This window comes from Salminus brasiliensis, chromosome 7 (assembly GCF_030463535.1).
Source record: "Salminus brasiliensis chromosome 7, fSalBra1.hap2, whole genome shotgun sequence".
Taxonomy (NCBI): Eukaryota; Metazoa; Chordata; class Actinopteri; order Characiformes; family Bryconidae; genus Salminus; species Salminus brasiliensis.
Window position 1 is genome coordinate 28,365,079 of NC_132884.1, and position 18,956 is coordinate 28,384,034.

Sequence of the window (18,956 nt, forward strand, 5' to 3'; positions counted from 1 at the left end):
ATGGAGCCGAAGGGCGCGGGAGGCGAGGCTATCATGTCTTTACGAAGAAAACAAAAGAGTGATCGACAGTCTGCCTACTCAGAGTAACTCCGTGGCTGCTTTGGCCTAGTTATGTGTACTGGCGATCTTCCCGCGAGTGATCTGAGGAGTTGAGGACATGTAATGGAAGCTGGGGGCAGAGACCGAGAGCGAAGACGGGTGACCAGAGCCCGCGAGAGGTCGAGCTCCCGCACCGAGGCAGGGAGCACCGTGCTGCGCGCGCTGAGCGTGGGGAACGTGGACGACGATAATGACGGGATGGAGGACGAGCGACTCAAAGACGACCTTTTGGAGCGTAAGGTCGTGGCGCCGCGGTACAGCCTGGTCCGTGAGATCGGCAGAGGTAGTTATGGGGTGGTGTACGAGGCCATAGCGCGGAGGTCGGGAGCCCTTATGGCCGTGAAGAAGCTGCGCTGCGACGCCCCCGAAAACGTGGAGCTCGCGCTGGCTGAGTTCTGGGCCCTGGCGAGTCTGGAGAAACGGCACGAGAACGTGGTTCACCTGGAGGAGTGTGTGCTGCAGAGGAATGGCATGGCGCAGAAAATGAGCCACGGCAACAAGCGCTCCAGGCAGTATTTACGCTTGGTGGAGACTTCCTTGAAAGGTGAGGGGGGGGGATGTCTTCTCACAATGTCCTGTTTTGCCTGTAACTACAGTTAGAAAACACTTGGTGAAGGTGAGCCAGGTGTGTTTGAGTGAACTCCTGGTGCATGACAGGGTTTAACCTACATATGACGTCAGTCCGGGCCTGTGCGCTCTCTTTGTTGAACTTCGCTAGCTCTCAAGCTATAGCTAACTTCAGGACAACAGCCACATGCTAACGTTTAGGACTCCTCAGCCTTTTCGTTGTCCGAAAGGACAGTTTTATTATGAAAGAGTGGAAACCTGTCTTATTGAACCTGGACACGTGTTCAGGCTGTGAGAAATCCGCTGTAAGCTCGAGTATCAGTCGGTGTGACACCATTGTTGTTGCTGCAGTTGAGTGGCTGGTAATGCTAATGGGAGCCACGTAGCCTGCTGTGGACAGCTTTCTGTAGAAAGTCATAGGAAATGTGGGTCGAACTCTGGAGTTATGCAACCTTGATTTTTGGGAAAGGGGTCAGGGAGCAGCGTCTGCCCAGGGGAGGGTCATGGCCTGAGTGAATTGGTTGACCTGGTTATTTATGTAACCATTTTTAACAGCTCAGCTCGAAGCCTACAGTTTCTGCATTTTCAACAGTGACCCCATTGCTCATCCAGCCTCTGTCAGAACTGATTTGCTTGAGAGGTTATACGAGAGTGAACAATGTGGAGGTGTTCAATTAAATTATTTGTGTGGTATGTACGATGATACTTGAGATATTGTTGTGTTAATGGTAGCTAACATTTAAAGTCACAATTAGGCCAAACTCCCACAAGAAATATGTAAGTGGAAAACTTCCTAACAGTGTAATGGTTGCTTCTGACTTCCTCCTTGTGTAATACTGAGGTGAGCTGGTGGCTACCAGTTTAGACTGAGCTGTCATCAGGAAATGGTGTGGAGTGTGGAGCTCTGCCTAAAGCAAAAGGAATGTGGTCTGTTGTATTGTCTTTTACAGGACCTCAGATCAAGTGTAGTCTGACGGGACGTTCAGATGTTTTCGTGCCGTTTAGTGAGATCTTGGTTATTCTGAACCCGGATAACCAAGTAAATGAGACATTGGCATGTTTTGTGAAACAGCAATAAAGACAAAGGGATGTGCTACTAAAATAGGATGTAGACTTTAATGATGAGGGTTTAGATTGAGACCTGTATAACTGTACGTGTCTGACTGATGAGAGTCTGTTAATGCGTTCATGCAGTTGGTGGACAAACGGCTTTAAACTGGTTCCACAGCAGGTCAGCCTGCAGACGGTCAGCACAGAACAGTCAACAGCACGCTTCCCTTTCTCACTCCCTTCCTGCCTTCAACCTCTTTTACTCCTATCCACCATCTTCGTAGTTCTTTTTCATTACTTGTAGTCCGTTCAAAATGTTATTTTGAAGATTTTTGGAAGGCGCTCATGTTGCTGGTATTGAATAGAACTTAAACCTTATTATAATTCTGAATCAAAATGTTTGTTGGACTTCCTTTGAAGAATAGAAAATGTATTAACAATAGTTTGTATCAGCCTTTCAGCAAATCGAGTTTGAGCTCAGTTTAAAACTTCTTGTGTATTTTAAGGATTGATTCAGCGTACATGGGTAATGACTCACTGATCAATGTAGCATTTAAAATTTCTGCTTGTTCAGTTGCAGCAATTCTCTTGGTAGCAAGACCTCATGAGACCACGCTTACATTACCCTGAATCTGTTGAAAAGGGTTCGAGTAATGTGAATGTAAAGACGCATTTCTCAATAACATTAAGTACTACCAGTTTGACCTGAGTGTCACCCTTTATGTACTGTATTTGCATTTACATGAATTGTCATGTTGACACCCTTAACCTTTTGAACCTCTTGTGTCTTACTAGATGACCTAAAACTGTGTGTTTAAATAGATGAGATGAGAAATAACTAAATAAAACAAATTAGCTTTTTGGAATTTGTCTGAATGGTCTCTCAGTAGTATGAAATAATAAAGACCCCAGCATGGTAAAGGAGAAAATACGATCGCTATCTTGTGTAACATGTCAGGTTTAAGACAGAGGCAAGTTCTAGCAAAAATGTTGCATGAAATGCCTTAGGTGACCGTAATGAGCATAACTGCAGAACATTCACCACACATCTCATGCCTGGTTAGATTAAACACTTAAGTGGTAAACAGAGGTGTAAATCTCCAAACTGACAATTTAATGCTTCGCTGTATCCCAGAATCTCAAATTTCACCAGAATTTGATTGAATTTGGTGAACTTGGCCATTTCAGTACAGTGATGCAATTTTATGTCTGTAGTAGGAAACATTTTCCATCTGCATTTGAATTGTTTTTATTTGGCTCATTAACATTCATGTCTGTGTGCAGGTGAACGGGTGCTGTCTGGTCCTCAGGAGCCGTGCTACTTGTGGTTTGTGATGGAGTTCTGTGAGGGAGGAGACCTGAATCAGTTCATCCTGTCCCGTCGACCCGATCCGCACACCAACGCTAGCTTCATGCTTCAGCTAAGCAGTGCCGTGGCCTTCCTGCATCAGAACAATATCGTGCACAGAGACCTCAAACCGGACAACATCCTGATTTCAGAACGCTCGGGTACCCCCGTGCTCAAAGTGGCTGACTTTGGCCTGAGCAAAGTGTGTGCAGGCCTCGGGATGGGGTCAAGCTGCCGCGATTCTGATGAGACTGAGGATAAAAACAAAAACAATATCAACATCAACAAGTTTTGGTTGTCATCTGCTTGTGGCTCAGATTTCTACATGGCCCCGGAGGTGTGGGAGGGTCACTATACAGCTAAGGCTGACATCTTTGCCCTGGGTATAATAATCTGGGCCATGATCGAGCGGATCACGTTCATTGACGCGGAGTCGAAACGGGAGCTGCTGGGTACTTATGTACGGCAGGGCACGGACATTGTGCCAGTGGGAGAGGCTCTGCTGGAGAATCCAAAGATGGTGTTGAGTATCCCCCAGCGCCGCCGTTCACAAATGTCTGATGCGCTCCGGAAGCTTTTGCAGGACATGCTAGCCGTCAACCCTCAGGACCGGCCCGACGCACTGGAGCTGCACAGCCGAGTGGGACAGGTCACTTGTGCAGCATGAATGCGGACCCCTTATTCATGTGCACGCACAGGTATGATTCCAGAAGTCTTTTCTTTTTGCAGATTGGGTGTACAAGTATGCCAGCATAGGTTGTCCAAGACGAAGATGGAAATTTGAATAGTGGTAGAGCTTTGTTCAGGCAAAGAGAGACGAAACGCTGAGGAATTCATGTTTCAGATACTTCATTTACTTTTTTAGGACAAGTGCTCACTACACTTACTAATAGGAAGTTCTTACAGTAAGTAACAGTTCTTAACAGTTTGGGTCATTGTCCAAAGGTGGACAGTATACAGAATTAAAGTGCGTGTGTGTGCATATAAAGATAACTTGGTGTGTCCTCTCGCATACAAAGTGATGGGATTCCATAGATGATGGTGAGGAACAGGGACGAGTGTGTCTATGTGAAGGGTGAGGGAGATCCTTGTTTTTTGTGATTTAGGCTGTTCTTATTCATCTTTCGGTGAAGATCCATATGTCAGAAAAATATGACCCAGTAATGTGCTGGGCAGTCATCACCTCACACTGCAGTGCTTTTCTGTCTGAGATGGAGCTATTTCCATATCAGACCGTAATGCCACAGAGCAGGATGGTCCCTCATGCTTCTTAAAAAAAAAAAAGCCTCATTAGGACCACCATAGTGATCAACCTTCACCATGGAGAAAGTGTTCAGAGATCATTAAGGTATGTTTACATGCTCGCCCATGAACATGTGTCCAGAGTCATCTTGCTGAAGTGCAGAGGGGTGTGAGGTTCTTGCAAATCCGCAATCATTTGTTTGAGGCTTGTTATGGAAAAGGTCAAACACCCACTTACAGAGTGATGAGCTTAAAGTATGTGGTGTTTCCTGACTAGTTTCTCGGTTATGATTCTGTTGAATGCTTTCTGTCGTAAGTGTCCTTGTTGTCAAGGATGACTAAGGTAGAGGTAGTAGAGGATATGGAATTGTCAGTGGAGCAGTTCTGCATGTAGGCATTTTGTCTGGGACTCAGTAGGTGGAATAAACTTGTTTATGTGAGTCGTGACCAAACGCTCAAAGCACTTCATGACCTCTGGGTTGTGGCATGTGACTGCGGACATCTTTGGCATTGGAATGATAGTTGCTGATTTGAAGCAATACAGCAGCTGACATCAGGGAGCGGTTATAGAAGTCCATGAAGACAACAGCTAGGTGGTGGGCGTGTTTCTTGTGAATACACTCTGCGATGCTGTCAGAGCCAGCAGCTTTGCATGGGTTTATACCTTGCAGGGTTTTTCGTAACCTGATCACAGGCAGCACTTTGTGGCCAAGAGGAGGCGTGGTCCTCACTTCTGCCCCTGAGCATAGACGTTGTTGACCCCATCTGTGAGGGTGGTGATGTTGCTACAAGCATGCAGCATGTTGGTCACTGTAAATCTTTGGCCTTGCACTAAATTTTTTGGCTTTGCATAGAAGGCTTTTCTTATACTGATGGTTAGGTTAGTCCTGGTTGGTGTATGTGCTGCTTAGGCTTTATTGCTTAGAGCAATTAAATGTACTTCAGTATTTTGCCAAGGCTTCTGTTTTGGTTGTGTAGTGACTGAGTGATTGTCATCCTCCACATACTTACTTATGTAGCCAGTGATCGATAATACATGTCTGTGTTTCCTTAGATGTAGCAGCGTCCCTAAACATGCTTTACTTGGTCTAAAGTAGTCCTGCAGAGCTAATACCACTCCTTCTTGCCAGATTTTGTTTTTGCATTCTGTTTTGTTTGTGTAAACAACGTGGTCCAGTGTAGTTGGAGAAGATATTCCTTAGGTGAAAATTTTGGCATGATTGTTCTGTAGTTAACCGATTGCATCATAGAATACAATGGCTTAAAATGATTGAAGTGTTTACACACCATCTCTGGTCAGATCAGATGAGAGGCTTCTGTCCTCACAGAAGATGGTTAGTCTGCCTAGTTGAACTGCCAAGTCAAGGCAAGTAGAATTAAAATGCAGCATCTCTCGTTGTGCTGAGCCTGAGCAAGATCTTTTTCTTGTTGGCTCAAAATAGTGAGGGTACAGCTGGTCTGAAAGAGTTAGCGCAGATGCCAACCCACATACCAGGTTTCTGTTTTTGGATTTTTGTGGGTGAGCTGCACAACTGAGGCCTCTCAGTATTGTTTATGTTCTGCATTCCACTGGTGTTTGTGTGTTCCCAGAGAAGAGGGCAGGTTGTACACACAAAAAGCACAAAAAAAGGCATCTGTGCTGCGACTGGGAGATGCTGCAGCAGCTAAGGGTGGCTGGCAATATGATCAATAAAACACTGATACATTTTTTTTTTACCATATGCAATATTTATCATAATGGTTGGTGAAAAGTAATTAATAAAAAAAAAAGTGACATAATTAATCGCTGGCCAAATCAGCTGCTTGTTACTATGGAGTTGGTGCAGTTTTACAGTTTACGTTGTAAAACCTTTTTTTTTATTCATGCAGTTGTTCAGTCTTGTTGAAGTACTGTCAATATACTCAGTAAAGTCACATAACTTATCACAATAGCTGGGATCCTAGCCTCTTTTGAGCAAGCTAGTGGCAACAGTGGCAAGGGAAAACTCCCTTTGATTAAGAGGAAGAAACCTTGAGAGGGGAACCCATCCTCCTCTGGTCGACGTGGATAGCACAATAATAGTCAAGATAAATGTGGCAAATGTGCAGTCAAGCCATAAAAAATGAAAATGTGAATGAAATGTTTAAGTTCATGCAGATAAACAGTCACAAGCGTAGTCATGTAGTGAGGTATGGATGAATCAATGAGAGGCCTCAGAGCAAGACAGCGGTCCCCAATTATCTGTATTTTTACCATCTGACATGTTTTTAAGAAATGGCAGCACAGAGGAAGGGTGGAGGTCAAGACAAGCATCGAGTGGGGGCATTGAGGTTGTGTTGCTGTCAGTGGCATTGGGAAGAATGGATTTCACAAAAGCCTAGCAAATTCTGGATGCAAATATCAAACCAGCTGTTGAAAGGCTGAAGCTAAATAGAGGATGACTTTAGGATGATGATGATGATGATCCCAAATATTCCTCAGAATCCATTATGGACTACCTGAAGAAACATTCAGTCCCCCAGCCTACATATAGACAATTAGTGGATAGACCCAAGAATGTCTAACTAGAACGATGGGCCTTCTGTGAATAAGAGTGGGAAAACCTTCTGAAATACCCGCTGCTGCGAAAGCTTTTGTAATCTGTTATTCCTGTTACATAGTCCTGACTTACACATTATTTATGAGACAGTAGCTGCATTAGAAAGTGCTAAAAATATAGGTTTTTATGTTTGAGTAGCTACAGTGACTGTGTTTACTGCTTCTTAACTGAAACATTTGTGATTTGGCTGTGGGTGCACAATTCTTTGCACAATTCATTTCCCTATAGTTTGGTTTGTTTTTACACAGGGAAAAATCTAAATGCAGTAAAAAACATCACAACAAGCAAAAAGTAAATACAGGAAGAAGGTCCTGTGTTCTGGACTAGTGCATGTTTCTTCGCAATGTAACATGGAGCAACAGCAGTGATGGCATTTGTTCATAGCTGTAGTAATTATCTGGGCTATTTAGCTAGATTAACACTTGTCTACGGGAGCTGTTTGGCTCAGACTTGCGGAGTACACTTGATGGGTGAGTATGATTGAGGTCAGATCATGTTCTCTTCACAAATGCAACGCCCCAAAGTTGGTTTGGCACCGTACCGAGACCACCTCTTCTCAAGGGTCTTGGTGAGGGTGTTTTAGTGTGCATTCGAGTGCCATTACTGTATTCAAACCTGCCCAAATGAATCACACTAGGGGAAAACGCTACCCATCTGATTTAAGTGCAAGTGTGAAAACTCCATAAATGTACTACGTTGTTTCAGTGTGAAGTATGTCTTAGGTTTTGAATGAGAGAATTGCTTTTACTGTAAATTTGTATATTTTGCATAAGGTATTACTTATGTGTCTTTGCTTGGACATTTGGTGGATTCCCCTAGCTTTAAAGATGGTCCTTTTTGACTCTGTTTAGTGTCTTGTATTGGTGAAGGTACTCAAACACTTTCCTGGAAGTAAATGTGGGTATATGGACATCCTCCTGCTTCCTCTTCTGTTTGCAAGCTGAGGGGATTCTTTTGTTTTTAACAGTGCATGCTGGGATAGCGGTTACACAACTGAACCCGTTCACCCACTCCCTGCACTCTTCCCCCCTCATCCCTCCCTCGCTCTTTCTCCCTCCCCTACCCTAAAGCCCTGCGGGAGTCTTCAGCTGGCAAAGCAGGTGACGTGAATGGCGCTCTGAGAGTGTTTGAGTCTGTATCTCACTTCTTGTTTTTTAATTCAAAATGGGGCCTTTTTGAATGTTTGGCTGTAAAGTACAGCCCCTGAACCGAAACATGAATCGAAGCGCACGGAAAGCGAGTGTGTTCTGACTGAAGGCTCTCCACAGTCAATATCACTGTGTGATATTGTGAGCGGTGTTTGTTGTCAGGACCAATTAGCACGTAGTGTTTGTGGAAGGCTTGTTTTTTGAAGGAGGGTAGAGCTGGGTGGGGTAAGGAGCAGAGTGGTGGGGGTGCAGTTTCTCAGCCATAATGAGAACATTACAGCTGTCTGCTGCTCACCTCCTATCCCCATCCCCCGCTCCTGCCACTGCTACTGCTCCTCAGCACACATACCACTGTTGCTGGGGCAAACCAGAGAATGCTGCAGTGGGGCTCATTCACCAGTCCTTTTTGTGGGCGTGGACGAGTGGATTCTTGGTTTTGAAAGTGTATTATTAACTTGTGTTTTCGCTCTGTGTATGTGTGTTGTGGAGGTATTTCGTGGGTCACAGGGTCTGTTTTTTTTCTGAATGAATTAGATTTAGATTACTAAGTTTGGCAGCAGGGTTAGGTCTGAAGTCAAACTTATTGAGATCAGAAAAAGCAACAAGGTTGGAGATTAGGGTCAAATTAAGGCTGAATGCATAATTATTTCATGCATGATATTTGTTGTTTTTTTTGTCTATGTTGCACAGACATGTAGCTCCTCACAAGCATTGAACAACAAAAACATGTGCTTGTGGGCGAGAGTGGGAGAGAGGGAGTAGGCGAGCGACTGCAGTAAACTGCTTTGCTGTTGTTCATGACTCAGCACACAGTCGGAGCTGCAGCGGAGAAGGTGGGAGGAGGGGCTAGTTGTTACTGTATACAGTTAAGAGGATTAAATGGGAACGAGATCATGTCACTCTTTCTTTACTGTGCTGATGAAATCACACGCTGGGCACTGTGTATTTGTTTGGGTTATTTGTTTGAAGATGTGAATAGACCGCTGAGGGTATGTCATGATTTTTGTGGTACCGGAGCCTGTGTGGTGGTGGTGTTGGGTCCCCCCCCCACTTTCAATATGGGCTTTTTCAAATATCACCGCTATCATGTTACGCTGGTTAATTGAAAAGCTCCACAGCTTATGCATTTTGTCCTGCTCACATTTCCACATTTCTGTGTGAATTGAATTACAAAGCTGTTAAGTAGGAGCATTGCTACATACATGCTACATGCAAGCTAACACCACTTCTCGCATTCAACTGCCATCATAGTCCTGCCAGCGTCTAAATGGTCAAGTGCCTTTTTCTGTAGTAGGCAGATTTCAGTAAGTGGTGATGTATAGTAGTGTTGAAGTCTAATCATCAACCAACTCCTGCACATTTGTGTTATGCACCACACTCCAGCTTACAGTCGTATGTGTAGATTGTGCAAACAATTATTTTTTTTTGCCCCATTAAAATGTCATTATGTGAAACGTCAAATTTGAAGCATGAAGACTGGAACCAGACTGTTCTGAGACAGCTTCTACCCCCCCCAAGCAATTAGTCTGCTGAACAGCCAGTAGTACAGTGTATAAGTCCAGTCCATCACAAAGTTCTTACTGAACTCAACACACAAGATATCTCATTACACCTCTTTCCCATACAAATGCACTTTGCACCCTGTGCGTACTTATTTGAACTGTGAACCCTGCTCAGTCACGCTGCACCCACCAAAGACTTCTCCCCCTCAAACTACACAGCTTATTCTGTGTCTATGTAAATAGTAATGTAAACATTTTACACACTACATAATGGACCATGTACCTTTTAATCAGTGCAATAAGGCACATATAGTGAGTTAATGTTTACTCACCTTTATACCTGTGTTAATGTAATGACAAACCAGAGTTTGATTTAAAACAAAAAAAGGGGTGAGTGATATGGTAAAAATTAATATCAAGATTGGAAATCAATATTATTTAGCACAATGGTTTTAAAACCGCTGTAGAAAATACTCAAAAGTACATATGCAAAATTTGCTTCCAGTTAATCAGGACTAGTTAGTACTGCTATTGTAGTGAAATATGCAGTTGACTGATAATATCCATGGCAGATCAGAAACATGTTAACAATATTGCTTAAATATGTTGCCCACCTGTCCCTATACTGTAAATATAAAATGATCACAGTATTGTGCGTAATATCTAATTGTGAGCCAGTGTATTGTTGCACCCATAATATTTGTTTACCAAGATGTATCAAGAGTTTGGGGGGGATACCATCTGTTGTGAAAGGATTTTATTATTTTGTTTAATTTATTATTTATTGAACTATGAGCATCCTGACACTGTCTTCAGTGTTACCCATTGTTACCTGAGTGTGGGTCAGTGCGTCAGGACTATTACTCACACTCAATCTCTTCTGTCTTTCCAGGCTGTTTCCTACAGGACCCCCCACTTCTGCACAGGCGAAACAAAGGGACAGCGGCTGTGGAAAACTGTGAAGATTCCGCTGCAAATCTAATGTGAAGAAAAGGATGCCTCCATGCAGTACTTACTAGGATGCAACAAACTAAACTGGTTTATTTGACTTTTACATTGTTTTTCTTTTCTTTTTTATATAGGTTTGAGGTTCCATTCAGTCTTGTTTACAAAGTTGTCTCTTTTTGACTTGAGGGATTTTCTCATTCTGTAGTTTGACTGTGTCTCTGTTTGCAAGCAACTTTTACTGAGCTGGAGGCGATGTTAAGTTAATGTTTTTAATAAGGTTTACCTAATGATTCCCCCCCTAAAAGACAAGGATTCAGACATGCACACACTTTACACACATTTTCTTCCTATACTTCTACAAACAGGAACACTACGTTAATTCCAAACAAGCTCAAAGGTTCAAAGGATAACCAAACTCTTTTTCTAGACAAGCTGTCGTATCTTTCTCAGTGTCGTCAAGGACACACAGCTGAGATTTTCTGTAACTAAGAAGCATGTTATGATTGTAAACCACTACTAAAAAAACATGTATAATGGTTTGTATCAAGAGGGCATTGCAGTAGAGTATTTCTAGTGGCCTGAACCCTGCCTCCTGTCCTGGTGGGTGTCATTTGTGGGTAAACCTAAACCAGAACATGCGGTTCCCATTTTTGTGCCCAAAAACCCTCTTTAGATATGGCTAAAGGTGTGAAATTTGATTCGTTTAATTATTTTATTTATTGTTCTGACTTGTGAGGTTTATTTCTCCTCTCCTTTCAGCTCTCTTGCAGTCTCTGTGCCTTGAATTGCAAAACATTTGGAGGTGTTAATTTTACACTTTATTTTCAGCATATGCAGTTTTAGACCTCATAGCTTTTACATGCTTAGTTCCTCGGTTGCTAACCAAATGCAGTGGAAGCCAGTGGGTGCCAGTTTAACACAGAGATTAAACCCCACCAAAAAGCCCCCCTAAACATGGTCACATGCAGTTACTCAACCTCCTGCTTAGCAGAATTGGGGGTTTTGTCTTTAATCAGTAGGCGGTGATTGTGTATTGCTGATGTTTGTTTGGGGAACAAGTATGAGTAATGTGTGCTTCTGTTCCCCGTTTCTGAATGCGATCATGGTCAAACAATGAGTTTTGTTTGCACTCTTAATTTCTATTGTTAAAAGGTTGAATGCATATTTTTGTTGATTTGTAACAACCCAACACTACCTTTTCAAGTGTTCATTTCTAAGTTGAGTGAGCGAGTGAGATTGCTTGTGTCCTCTCATCTTTCACTGAATCCACCGTGGGAATGTTCCTGTCACACAAGCCAAACGCACAAACAGGTCCACTCATGATTCGATGGTTTAATCTGAAGTATGAATGAGGAAGAGAGGTGTGTGAGCGTAAAAGAAAGTGAGTGTGTGCCAGTACACTCACTCACGTGTGCTGTAGTTCTACCTCTGTATTCTCGTGTAGTTGTGCTAGAAACTAATCCACTAAAGGAACTGGCTTTTTGGAGAGAAAGAGGTAGCTGGTATGTTTTAGGGGTATGGTTTTTATTCCTGTTCATTTTTCTCATCTGTTCAAGGAGTTGACAGAAAGATGCCAGTCAAGACCTGATGTCTAACCAGTGTTTATTTATGGGTTCTTTTTATTTTGTAAGTTTTTTTTCATGTAGGTTATCTGCTGCTGCTGAAACTTGATTTTTACCCTGTTTGATATTTCAAGAGATTTCCTAATTATATATATATATTTTTGGGGCTTTTCTTTTTTTTTTTTTGGTACCAAATATTCCAACCTTTTCAGTTGACTCTGTTTCTCAGTTCCATTCCTGGGGTTCCAGATTGCATAACTTGCATGGTTTTACTTTTTGGGTCATGTTGTACTTGTTGTACTTTTGTTTTGTTTTTTTTGTTTTGTTTTTTTCTCCCCTGTACCTCTAATCAGCATGTTCTCATTCATTGTTATGGTGGTTTAGTTTTTGTGACTCTTTGAATAACTTTCTAATTATTAAGCGCAGGTTGGTATTTACGGTTGATCGCCAAAGGGGCTGTGAAAATACCAGTGGTAATCAGCTGGTCAGGCTCATTTGGGGGGCGGAAATAAAGGAAGAAATTCAAGGACCTCTCTTCTCCCAACTAGAACTCAGAAATTCTTTGAATTCTTAAATAGATCAAACCTTGTTTATTTCTGATGCTGCCTGTAATCCAGAGTATTACAGGGAGGAGAGACCTGATGCTGCTTTTGCTGTGGTCCTATGATTTCACCCTGTATTGCACCACGACTATGCAACCTCTCCTTCAGTGAGACACTGTGATGTTGCCCTGCTATGCTCATTTCACCAGTCCACCTCTTTTCTTTCCCTGCTGTTTGTGTTTCAGGGAAACATCTTTCACTCTTAATGGCTGTACATCGATTTTTCAACTGTTTTGGCATAGATCATAAAACATGTATGGGAACAACAGTGAATTATTAATGTTACTCTTTTGTGCTTGTGATATATTTTTCTTTCTTTCAATAAACTGTAAATTCAAATCTGGTCTTTTTTGTGGCGCACTGAGAACGTTTCAGCTTTACATATAACCTGCAAAACAGATTTGTGTGTAATGAGCAGTGATATTAGGCTTAAAAGGAATAATTACATAGAAGAGAGATGAGTTTATGGAAGTATGACCGCAGTGAGAACAGAAGCGCAAAGTGCTGATCAGCAGCCCCAGATAAATCCCTTTTGAAAACACAGTGATGAGCTCCGAGGCAGCCGTCTGGACGCTCACTGTATCAGGCAGTCATGCGTGAAAAAGAGGATAACGTGTTCCTGTACACAGTCAGGACAAACGAGCACCTGCCTGTCATAACACACTGACACTGACCTGCCTTATTGCAGTAGTCCTGTTCAATCAGACTGCAGCTTTTTATTTCAAGACCACAGTTAAGGTTGTGTGTGTATGTGTGATTGCTGGCAGAGCTAAGGCCTAATTTTGAAACGTATTTGCTATGCGACCTGAAATCCAAATCTACTGAAAGGTCTGCCTTGTTGTGACGGGACCTCAATGGAAAGTGAACTGGCTAAACCTTAGAAAAAGCGCATGAGGCGTGGGGGAAGGGAAGCAGGCCTCATATTGTATGTGTCTGAGTGCCGGGGGATGGTTTGTGCAAGTGTATGCGGGGAGGGGAAGGTTTTGCACTTGCTGACCCTGAGAAAAAAGAAGGGAAAGTGCAGCTTTGCCATGGACGCATGACACACCAGCATGCCTTAAAGCAAGGGTCACCAATCTTATCCGTACAGGGCTGGTGTGACTGCAGGTATACGTTCAAATCAAGCAGGAGCACATCTGATTCTACTTGTTTCATCAGTAAGCCTCAGTCTTCAAACACTTCAGCAGTTATATGAGGAGTGCTTCTGCTGGGATGGAATGCAAACCTACAGCCATGCTGGCCCTTTATGGATAAGATGGGCGACCACTGCTTTGGATACAGTTTGAGCAACTGACCTGTAGACTTTCACGGCTACTGCCGAGGTTAGATGATTAGTCGGAATCATGTTTTAATGGACATGTTTATGTTTACGCATATAAAACACAATAGATGACAATTGGAATCTCTGAATATTAGTATTCATAGCTGCTGACACACATCCCATCCATTCCTGTAATTATTTATAAATACAAAAGGTTGTCTAAGCCCTCATAGCCTGAGTTTAAATAAGTGGTGAGCAGACTGCAAGGGGTCAGCAATGTTTGTTTTTTTTTTTCTTTCGATCCACTTCCTAGTTCTGACTGTATATAGATCAAGCATGGCCTGGCAGATTGACTGCTATAGTTGTTTCTGAACACCTGAGGATTAGCTGTAACTTGTGAATGTTATATTATAAGTCTCTAATACAGTTTATAAACAGCGCAACTGATAATACATACCTTAAGCCCATGCTTCTCAAAGTAGGGTCCAAGGATCCCTAGAAAGTCAATGATTTTATTCTGGGCCAATATGAACTTTGACATGAGCCAAAAGAAACATAATATGGGATCTGTCATGTGACTACACTCCTCACTTACTCTATCAAGTAAGTCAACTACATTACAAAGTACAGTGCAGCTAAAACCAAGAACAGCGCTAGACTAGAGCAGAGGGGCCATGAAGCAAGGCAAGCTACGCGGCACATTGATTATAACAGCACAAGAAAAGAATTTGAGGAGAACAATCTCCAGATAAAAATGAATAAGTCAGGTGAGTCAGGACAGCAGACTGATAAACGGCCACACATCACTGGAAAAGAACTCATCCTCCCATCAAACACATATGATGTTCCTATATTCGAACCACTGGATTGATTTCGTCTGTGGGGGTCTCTGGCTGCAGAAGGTTTGAGAATCCCTGCCTTGTGTTATAATGTGTGATAAAAATATGTTAATAAGCTCCAGATTCACATGAAAAACTCTTTTTATTGTTTTGGCTGCATTACACTGACTGACATTGTTCCGCACATCATTTATTCAACGCTTTTCTCTGCGTTTTTTTGTGCAAGTGGAAGAGTAAGAAGCTGGTGTAAAGAAATTGTGTGTGTGTGATTAATGGGACTAGCATGTGTTATGTAAAAACTGATTCTGCTGGTCAAGCTTTTAGCAGTTATATAATGAGCAATGCTGACCAAAGACTTAGATATCTTGTGTTTTATAGGTCTTTTCTTTCTGTCTTAATCGTTGCTCTATAATTGCTCTTAGTATTATGTGCAGTAATATCCTTGCTTATCAGATAAATAGATTGTTAAAAGTTAATGCAAACTCATTGAGACGTTTACATCCAAACCCCAGAAACCAAAGTCAAACTACTGATTCACCCTCTACGCACAGCATAAGGGAACACACAAAAGGGCTGCAATCATGACACTTTCCTAGGCCGAGTGGGGTCAGGAATGTGGGAGGCCACACGTGTTCAGAATGTAGCATCGGACTGCAAGCAGTAGTGAAGAGTCTGTTTATTCCACTTCATTGCCTCCATGCTGTTTAACGGCACTAGGAAGGATGGGGATGTGCATGTGTGGAGAGAAGCTGCAATTTGTCAGTGTTAGTTTGGAGTGGAGGTGATAGGGAGGGGCTCAGCATCAGCTGAATGAATGATTCCATTCATTTTGTATCTTTGAGGCTGGAGCTCTCACCGGGACATCACTTCATTTTCGGTCGTGCCATCTAGAAAATTTCGATTCATCCTCACAGCGGCACTTTGTTCCTCTTTTGACACGCCATCTAGGGTTAATCGTAATCCCATTGGCCCTAATAATTAGTGAGCAGCCTTAGAGGAGGGCTCTGCCCCTGTTAGTTTACAAGAAGAAGAGCTGGCATTTTAATAATACAGCACTGGCTTTCTAATATTAGAGATGTGTTGGCCAAAAAGAGCCAAAACACGTGGCCCTAGTAACTGGCAGATCCAGAACTTGCCTTGCAATCACAAGCTTAGAACAAACCCTAATTCTAATGGGGAAAAAGAGCACAAGTCACTACAAGTCTGTATTTTGTTTATCAAATTAAATAACTGCTGATGTCTGTCAAGACAGGATTAATGTCAGATGAGTGTTTTTTTTTTGGCCTTCATAGTGAAAGCAGCCAATCAGACTGGCTCCATTCAATCACAGAGTGAAACTACACGCTATCTAGGAATTCTGATTATTCTTACTAATAAGCAAGAACTAGTACTAATTCAAATGATTACCATACTATATGCATAACTTCTCCCATGCCTGATCCACACAGTGGAAATTCTCAGTAATAGGCCAAGGTTTCTTTCCTCTACTGTTAAACAAGCTTAATTCTAAAAAGCTGTGTTCTAAACCACCAATTTTAATTAGCTTAAATGTTAGTATAGTTATTAATTTTCTCAAATAACACTGATGGTAAACCACGTACTGCCATAAGCACTCCAATATTATCAGGCTGATTGTATATGTCATCTTTCTAGACTCAATCATTGACCACTTGGTGGGTGTTCTCCCTTGCATTACAGCCATGACACCTGTTCATACATTTCCTCTAACCAAAACACTTAACTCCAAGAGTGCTAAAGCATCTCAACTCCCTTTACTCCCTCCCCCCAGGGTGTGCTTAATCAGGGAGCTCACAGGCTGCGTTACGTAAGAGGGCCAGACTGTATCCCAGAGAGATGAGCAGTGGCATTATTTGAACTGGGGTGGATTAAGTGTCGTCAAATGTGCTTTGCTCTACACAGGCCTGGTTAAACATGTCCAAACTCAGACTAGCCAGGCCTGGAGCCTCAATGAACCATTTAAAGTAACTTTAGCTATGCAAATGCACACACACACACACACACACACACACACACACACACACACACACACACACCCCACAACCGCTACATAAAGGTGTTCTAATATAGGCTGTGGTTTCTGTGCATAAGAGGGGAGATACGGTACAGCTGTTTAAGATTGTAGTGGTCATGGTCTGTTAACACTGTGATGAATATTTCTGAAAGTTTGCAGTAAAGAACAAGATGATATGTCTCTTGAACTGCTGCAAATATGTCACAGGATCAAGTCAAAGCTTCATCTGTTACAAAAATACACTTCTATGGACAAAAGTACTGGGACACCTGCTCACTTTTTTTTTTTCCGGAGTAGTAAAAAAGAGCTTATCCAGCTTTTCTTACTGTCCAGAGATGGCTTTCTACTAGATTTTGGAGCATTGCCATGAGGGTTTTATTGCATTCAGTGACAAGAGTGTTAGAGAGATCAGGATGTTGGATGATCACCACCACATGATCATCTCATCCCAAAGTATCTGATTCCTATTCTATTGTCAATTCTTCTTTACAGGGACTAGACAAGCTGTGTGTGGCTGCATTTGCACATCTGTGTCAGCAATGGATGCAACTTAAATTTGCTGAATTTATTAATTTATACATTTGGACATAGTGTTATTTGTTATATACATACATACATTTAGCTTATTATCTCTTGATATATATTATTTGTACTTTGTTTTATTTTACTTATATTTATTTCTTTTTTGTTTTCATTTATGTATTTATTGCTTTTGGTCTTAATATTTTGTATATCCCTATTATCTCACATTATTTAATGTGACTGGACAGTTATCAAAAATATTTCTAAATGACTATATTGTACTGTTAAATATTAGATACAGTAGATAATATAAACATGAATTTGGGGAGACATACAAAGAGCACATTCAGCACATTCCTAGATGTGTAGGTTCTCATGCCGGCATGGTGATAAAAACACAGCCAACACCGCCCACTTGTGGTGAAGATCTGGCATCGCTCAAGTCATGCTATAAACACCAGCGAACCGCTTTACCAGGTGAAAATCTGAGTACACTCGTGTCTCACAAACTGCAAACTCAGTCTAGAGTAATGCAATGTGTAATTTTATTGCATGTGTGTTTAAATAAGTGGATTACAAACAAATGGCTATTGAACTTAATGAAAGTAATCAGAAATCCTTTATTAATCCCAGGAGGGAAATTGCAGTTGTTACACTTGCAACCGTTCGTGTAAGAATAAACACTCAATAAATAAACACTCTATAAAATAAAATTAATGTAAGAAAAACTTGAAATGTACACACACACACACACACACACACACACACACACACACACACACACACACATATATATATATATATATATATATATATATATATATATATATATAAGTATCTGTAAGTATATGTAGAGTATCTGTAAGTATATGTAAAGTATCACATAAAGTATCATTTTAAGTCATTTATTATTAACAAGCAAGTGTTGGAAAATGGTCCTATAAAAACAGTAGGCCTACCTGTCTTAATCTACAGGAGTCCAGTGAGGCCATGGGTTCTATTTTTCAGTTCTATTTTTCATGATATCAACATGCACAACTCAAGATAAGTTGTTTTTTTATGTATTATAATATATTTATATATAATATTATGTAAAAAAAAAAAAAAAAAAAAAAAAAAAAGCAGTACAGAAAATTAGAATGAACTCATGGCATTTGTGGACTTCCGATTACTCAACTACGAAAAAACGCAATAATTAAAATTAATACATTTTATTAATAATTAAAATAATTATATTTTATGTATAAAAATACATGTGAGGGTCTTCATAGCCTAACACAAAAATGTATAGGAAAAAAAGAAATGATGACTTACAGCCTTTCTGTATTAATACATCTGTTAATATATCATATATTAATGTATGTAATACTCGTACTGTACTATGATGAACCGGCACCGGTAGATCACAGACAGACCTCACCTGGTCGAGTGGACAGTCTTGTAAGACTGGGGCTCAGCTCCCATGCCAGGCAGCCATAATGCTATTGACAAAACTCCAAATTATAAATTCATCAGTCTCAGTCACAGGAGCACAAATCACCGTAGATAAGAAAGTGAACAGGAAAGCAGATCGCGAACACTCACAGGAAATGACTAAGCTAGTACAGCCATTCTTCCAGCTAACTAACTAACCAACTAATTAAACGGCTAATTAC

The 18,956-nt window shown here is 41.5% G+C and overlaps 1 protein-coding gene across 1 annotated transcript; it reads left to right on the forward strand.

Moving 5' to 3' along the window:
* On the forward strand, positions 1-12,986 carry stk35l (serine/threonine kinase 35, like). The gene is made up of 3 exons (XM_072683059.1): positions 1-643; positions 3,001-3,762; positions 10,428-12,986. Exons 1-2 carry the CDS (start codon positions 163-165, stop codon positions 3,729-3,731), a joined length of 1,212 nt encoding a protein of 403 aa, XP_072539160.1. The 5' UTR covers positions 1-162; the 3' UTR covers positions 3,732-3,762; positions 10,428-12,986.
* Positions 12,987-18,956: the final 5,970 nt, after the last annotated feature.

Bases quoted from the DNA above. Each gene is read 5' to 3' on its own strand.
- stk35l (XM_072683059.1), top strand. From the start codon at position 163: ATGGAAGCTGGGGGCAGAGACCGAGAGCGAAGACGGGTGACCAGAGCC. The intron at 644-3,000 runs GTGAGGGGGGGG...GTCTGTGTGCAG, and splicing joins GGTGGAGACTTCCTTGAAAG to GTGAACGGGTGCTGTCTGGT.